Here is a 6,989-nt window from a genome sequence, read left to right on the forward strand (position 1 = left end):
GGTGTCCCGTGGTGGAGTTCTAATGCCAACTGAGTTCTCTGAGCATGTCAGACCTAAATTTTGCCGCTAAACGTAGAGCTCCTGCCTTCAGAGGTAATGTAAGCACAGTGCTGCAAGGAGCTGGCTCACTGGTGCCTGCCAGAGTGATTCTGGGCATGAGGAGTGTGACTTGGATTATCACGTAAGCGATCTCTTTGGGCTAGGAGGGGCATTCCTGGCCTGCACTCAAGAGTGCTTCTTTCACAAGCTGCTTGGGTGGGCAGGAGATGATGTTGCTGGCCTAATGCTGCAGTGCCTCAGGTACTGTCTCCTCTGGCATGTGTTGTCTGCCTGGCCCCAGCTTAACAAAAGCTTTGTCAGCCCTCTGACTTTTCTGGGCTTTCCCCTTTGGTCTGTTTTCATAGCAAGTTCCTCTTTTTTTTTTTTTTTTTTTTTTTTTTTTTCTTCCGCCCTCCCCCCCACTTTGAAGTGGGAAGGTGAGACATTCTTGGGTCTGGTCTTAATCCTGGTGTGGTACAGAACAGGGGAATCTGTTGTGATTTTCCCCATGTGCCAGGTTTGGCTGTCTTGTTGCTTTCAGTACTTGGGGTAAAGTTTGAAGATAAAAGAAAAAGCCTGTGTATATTCATTTGTGAACTAAACATCTTTTTTTTTTTTTCTTCTTTTTTTCCCCTTCCTCCTTCCTTCCAGGCTACTTCTGTTCTTGATGTCAGATATGCATCTGCTTCATGAGAAGGTGCTGTAGCCTAGAACAATTTGTGTTGACTACTGTGTTATCCAGGATATCAGGTATTAGCAAACCTCAGACAGCCATCTGCATCATATCTGTGGACAAGCAGCTATTACCAAAAAAAGGCAAACGCTTCCAGTCCTGTGCTACATCTGCCTTAATCTCCCCTCATTCCTTCATACTGCCTCCACTTTCTTTCAAATGCACCCAGATAGCTCAGCTCTCCATCGCATCAACGTCCTGCTTGAGCATGGGGATTTCTAGAACCAGTAACACCTGTCTGTAATTTCGACCAACCTGCAAAACAAAAGGAGCTCCTTAGCAGCCCCACAGTAACTCTACATGTTAGGAGTTCTTATAATACTTGGTCTGTAGGGTATAAGTACGTATTGCTGCATGGCCTTGTGGTCTCTGCTTCCTGTGTATTCTTACGATGACACTATTATTAGTGAGCTTTCTATAAAGGAGAGGCCTGTGCACATGCCAGTGGTGTCATGTTTGTTCTGAAATGACGGGGCATGTTAACAAGCAATCTTGAATAATGCAAAGTGATAGGAAATGTTATCTCGAAGGTTTGATCATTCCAAGGTTGTAAAAGTAATCGTTACACTGCTGGTGTGTGCAATTCTTTCCACTGTATTTGTGTGTTCTTGCTTCATAGAAAGCTCCCTAAATGAGCATTTTATTCCTGTATATTTTAATGGCTTTTATTTAGTGCAAAAGGGAAAACGTAACCTGAAACTGTTTGATATGCTTTTTAAACCCTGGCATTCAGCATTTGCATTGTAACTTGTTAAATGAGTGCTACACAACTTTCTTTTTCCTGATCTTCTGCGGGATTAAGTCAAAACAACTTTCTCTGGTGCCTCTCCTTTTTGGAATATGTGCCTTTTTTACATTTGGCTACCATAGATCACTTCCAGTCCCAGTGTCTCATCCCTCTTCAGGGCGCTGTTTGCCAAAGACATCAAACTACTTCTCCCACTGGAAGTCTGGGCAAGGGTTGGAGAACAAAATTCGACCTTCAAGTAGTTTTTGGTCTCTTGGAAGTTCATTGGAGAAGAGCCGGGTTAATTTCATTGGCCATTTTAACCCCTCTGAAGCACAAGTCGCTTTCATGTTCTGAACCAAAATATGCAATTTAAAATCTAAGAGGTGCTTTTCCAAATACTTGGTGCACGCAGCTTTCAGAACCCCCAGCCCTCTGTGCTGTGATCTGTCTAGCTGGCTTGAGCTGGAGCTGTTCTTGGAAGTCCTGTGTTAGGACTTTGCACCTTGAGCAAGGCAGTTGGCTGCCGAGCAGACAGTATTTAGAGGAGCTAGAAGCAGTATTACTTCTTGCCTGGTGGAAAGCTGCAAAACAACACTAGTCACAAAGCATTTAAAAAATGGTTAATTTAATGATGTTGGAAGAAACCAACAGGTGTCTTCGCGGGTGGAGAAATGGACCTTTGCCTCTCTTCCTCTACAGAGGATTAGGGTCAGGACAGCACGCAGCAGTGTGCGGCACCAGCTTCCTGATGCAACCTGGAGTGAGCTATTCTTGTCCTGCCCTACAGCTGAGGTGCAGTGCTCAGGTCTAGCCCCAACTTGGTGCTTGAGTTGCTGGGCCGTGCTGCGGTGGCTCAGATTTCTGTATGTAAAGCAGCTAGGTCAATGCCAGCTGGCTGCCAGAGAGCTGCAGTGACATCTCTCAGTGGTCACAGCCCAAGGAAAGGCAGGGAGGTGGCCTCAGTTACCTCTGAGGTTGTCTCTTCCTCTTGTGGGGAAAGTGATTCATCATCAGATATCGAGTGGTGACATGCAGGTGAAGGAGCAGGTGGGTATTTCTTCGGATGTGCTGCAGTGTTTAGCCCCAAAGGGGCCTGTTTTCGTCACTTCTGCAGCTGTTTCTGAGTGTATTCATTGTGGCAGCTCCAGAGAGATCCTTAGAGTTGATGAGGGGCTGGAAGGGAATCACTCCCTGTCTTCTGTTGGAAACTTCTAGTCTCTTACGTGACCCAAGTCTGTGGCAGCATCCCTGCATCTGTCTGTGTGAAGTGGCAGCTCTGAAGGTGGACCTGTGTGCATCCCATTGGTCCTACAGCTGCTGGATAGGACACCGGTTAGCCAGCGAGAGGTAGGACTAAAGGTGGGCAAACAGCACTGTGAACTGAGCTGACAGTTGTGGTGCAAAGCAGTGCTGCTCGTTAGAAGCACCCTAGTGCTAAACTTCCTGCTGATATCAGTGTGCAGAGACAGATCTGTGCCAGTGTGAGGGGACTGTGCAATCATACCAGCTGGTGGAGCTCATCAGTCTGGGCTCCTGCTGGCCACTGAGCTACCTATGAGGACTTCTCAGTTTTTGCCCTCAAATCTGTCCATCTTACAATCAGAAAAGTTGTGTTTTGGCTTCATCCCCAAGGGGTAAGGGGAAACGTGTATAATTTGTGATATTAGGAAGAAAAAAGTTGTTCAATTACTTTTCAGTTGACAGCTATCTTACTGTAGTTGAGACGTACAATATAATAGCACTGTATTTTAAAGGCTTAGTTTTTTTACATTCTCTTTGTTTTTAAATGCGATAAAATCATTTTAGCTTTTGAAAGTTCAGATGGTTTGGTCTTGTTTAGGTGAAGACCCTCTTCCTTTTTAAAAATGAATCAAGCATTAGCTACATCAACTGGTTGCATTCTGATTAGAAGGGTCCACAAAGATAACTACGTAAGATAGAATATTCACTTAAATTTTGTTTCTTAAACTATCAATGTGAATGTCATAATTATATATATTTTGTGGAAAATGGGAAATAATTTCTCCTAAGTATAAGTTATTGTGCAAAATATGGTATGGTTAAAGAAAATGATAGTTTAAGTTTTAGTTTTAGAAATCTTAAAGATATAAAAGTGTATTGCATATGCATAAACAAATTTCATTTGTTCTATTTAATTTCTACGTAGTCGTGTAAAGTGCTAGGTAACTTCTTTTTTCCACTTATCCATTAAACAACCTTGTTACTTGAATATGCGTGTTTAACTGGTTTGAAACGGTGATCAATTTTTGTAGTATAATCTTACAACCAAGGGAAAAAAAACACACGCCTCAGTTGTGCTTAACAGTGTAGCAACAATGTACAATCAGATGTGTAAGACTATAGCAGCCATAACTGGTGGTGCAGCCATAACTGGTGGTGCAGCCACCGTGGTTGTCGGGATACACTTAATGCCGATGGGGATAATGGAATCCTAATATATTTTCATGAATTTGCAGCCAGGATGTCCCCATAAATATTCACTAGAACACTTTTTTAATAGATGCTCCAAGAGTGAAACTCTTATTCTCTCGAAGCAACGTCCTGACGAACGTTTTTCTTTCCTGTACAAAGACATCTGAAACGTTACGTAATAAAATACGCTCATTGTCACTTTAAATTTCAGTTTCTACTCTCTGAATTGCTGAAATGCTGTCGGTATTCTTGCACACCAAATATGAGCCAAGCAGTGCATGACACTAGCTCCAACACTGGGTTTGTCAACATCCATCCCCAAGACAGTGAAGCGCAAAAAGAGTCCTAAGAGATTTCTCTGATAATTGCGTTCTTTCTCTCCAGCCTGTACAAAATTGTGCGTACCCCATTTGATGACCTGATACTTACTCTTAAAAAAAAGAAAAAGAAAAAAAGAAAAGACAAAAAAGAAAAAAAGTTCTTAGCTCCAGCTTGTCTTCAGCAAGTCAAAATCTAGCGATCTTGTGCAATGCCCCCAAAGCAAATACTTTCTGCCACTCCCTGGATTAATGCAGCTTTTCCTGTTGATAGTAAAGCACAATTGCAGCGAAAGTTACAGTTCAGAAGATGGAAGGTCAGTATAGTCTATGCATGTTGTATAATAATGAGTGTTTACATTCATATTCTCCTAAAATAAAATTTATACTGGAGTGTATAGTATTCCATTATGTAGATTTTATCAATTTTGTTAACTGCTTATAGATTGCTTAAAAGAAGTTTTTTCAAGATTTTAAAAGATGTATAAGGTTAAGTTTGCAAATATAATGGAAATGCTGTATAGCTTTTGAAGTGATAAAATACTCGTCGGGATTTTAAAGAAAGTATGTTGTAATAATGCTGTTGTAAGTAATATTTTAAATGTCTTTTTTGCCTGTTTTCTATTATTCAGCACACTTACTGTGATGAATGTTCATAGCATTATAAAACTGCTTAGCCACTGAAAAGTAACATTTGGTTTTGAATTATTTTACTGTACGAGGAATTATAGTGGGGTAAATTCCTTTGTGAAATTCTACATAATTCATTTTTCTATGATTTCCAATGTTTGCTGACATCAAATAAAAAATTTTTCAAGCCATTGATGTAATAAAACATGTAGTAAAAATGTGATTGATGTAAAACGCCGTTCAGAAACCCATCAGCTGCCTCTCATGTTTGGCCATGGGCACCACCTGGGGGCCTGCCCCATCCTTAGCTGTGGGTTTCCAGTGCCAGTAAAGTGTGGGGCCAGCAATTAGTCACGTCTTCATGTATGAAAAAGCAAAGAGGGTGGGGATGGCGACTGGCCTGGTGGTGTGGAAGCACAGGCAGACTGGGGAGTTGAGGGTGTTCTACTGAAAAGCATCTCTGTAATCTCCTGGTGGTGGAGAGTGCTGTCCCAGCCCTATAAGGAGGCAACTGCTTCTTCAGTGGGGTTTCTTTGACGTGGCTCCTTCAGCCCCTAACCTTCAAAACAAACTGCCTCCTCCTGCCCACACGCTTTCCCCAACCCCAAGCGAAACCAAGAGGAGCAGTCGGTATGCAGAGGTGAGAAACCCGGAGCTCACTGCGCCCGGACACTTACGTGGGAATTGCCTGAAGCAAAGGTAAAGCAAACTTGTGTTCCCCAAGAATGTGCTTCCAAACAAGCGTGGTCTTTGTTCCATAAAGAGTCTGTAAAACAGTGTCCTTTTGGAGAGAAAACTGGGCATCAAACCCTTTGTCTTGTTCTATTCTAGACCGTGGTCTGGCTTGGCTGCTACATCATCTGTGAACGAGTAAGAAATGTCATCTCTGATGTTGCTTTTAGTAAATGGTAAACAAGGTGTGTGATCTTAAAAACCAAACAAAAAAGGCTGCTGACATTTGTAGGAGAATTGTTTGCTTTTGCTGGAGGACTGGGGAGGGAATTACTACAAAAATACGAAGGGAGCTTGTTGCTGAAGTCATCAAGAAGGGAAAATCTTGAGGGCAGTGACATGCAGAATGTCAGAACTTTACCAAAAATGGAGAAATCACCTGGAAGTTTCCCTTACTGAAGCGGGAAAGTTTGCATTGAAGTTTGCACACCCAGCCTAGAAAATGGCAGCAAAGAGCAGTGACTTACAGAATTGCTCAGCATTGGGGAGATCAGGAAATGGGAGTGAGGAGAAAGCTGACAAATGTCATCTGGCTTATGCTAGTGTTCAACCAGAGATAACTTAAGGGAGAGGTGAAGAGCTGTTCTCATTTTGGATGGATGTTTTGCTGCAGTTTTCTCTAAGGTAGTTTGGAAGACAGCGTGTGAGATAATGGAAGTAAAATAAACTTCAAGAAATTTAAGAAATGGGGGAAACTTCAGTCCATCTGTATGCTTTGGGAGAGCAGATACGTACTTTGTCAGACCTAGCACGTGGAGCTGTATGGCTTAGCAGGACCTGAATATGCTTTTACAGTGGAAGATGATTTGGTGTGTCTGACAAAAGTGAGCTGATATCCAAAAGGAAAAGATGAATAGGAGATCCAGGCAGCTGCAGTCTTCTTTATTACCTTGTGCATGCAAGATCTAGAATTCTCCTGATTGAAAGGAGGCTGAGGTGGATTAATAAAGTCGAAGAGTGGGCACGCTGGGTTTGGCAGAGAAAGGCTTGTGCCAGACTAGTCAATCTCTCATCAGCACGCACGGTTATTGCTGCCGAGCCTGTTGTCCGTAATCCCTTAGAGAAAAATAAGCTTTTCTAGGGTGTAATTAATTTAGTCCTAAATTATGTGTTGAGAACTGATCTAATGCATTACATCCTGAAAGTGCTCATTTCCCACCCGGGGCTCTGCCTTAGCTGTGGGTGATGGGCACGGCCATGCTCCCAGGAGGGGATGGAGATGTGATGGACCTGTGCATGGCAACGCTCCGTGTTGTGTCTCCAGCTGGATTTTTTTTTGTTTGTCTTCACATAAGATGAAATGATTCATTTGAGGAAGGGTTGGTTTGGAGGAATCTGTTTATTTTGTTTTCAATACTTACTAAGTGTTGAGTTT

General features: G+C 42.5%; 1 protein-coding gene across 1 annotated transcript in view; it reads left to right on the forward strand.

Moving 5' to 3' along the window:
- The window catches only part of RCOR1 (REST corepressor 1), an 82,770-nt gene extending 77,704 nt beyond the window's left edge, over positions 1–5,066 (forward strand). Inside the window, exon 12 of the mRNA XM_042867332.1 lies at positions 691–5,066. Within this exon, the coding sequence (XP_042723266.1) occupies positions 691–732 (42 nt within the window). The 3' untranslated portion in view covers positions 733–5,066. The remainder of the gene's footprint in view (positions 1–690) is intronic.
- Positions 5,067–6,989: the final 1,923 nt, after the last annotated feature.

The sequence above is a fragment of the Lagopus leucura genome, unplaced genomic scaffold (assembly GCF_019238085.1).
Source record: "Lagopus leucura isolate 7727_CA_CO unplaced genomic scaffold, USGS_WTPT01 Super-Scaffold_1, whole genome shotgun sequence".
Classification (NCBI taxonomy): Eukaryota; Metazoa; Chordata; class Aves; order Galliformes; family Phasianidae; genus Lagopus; species Lagopus leucura.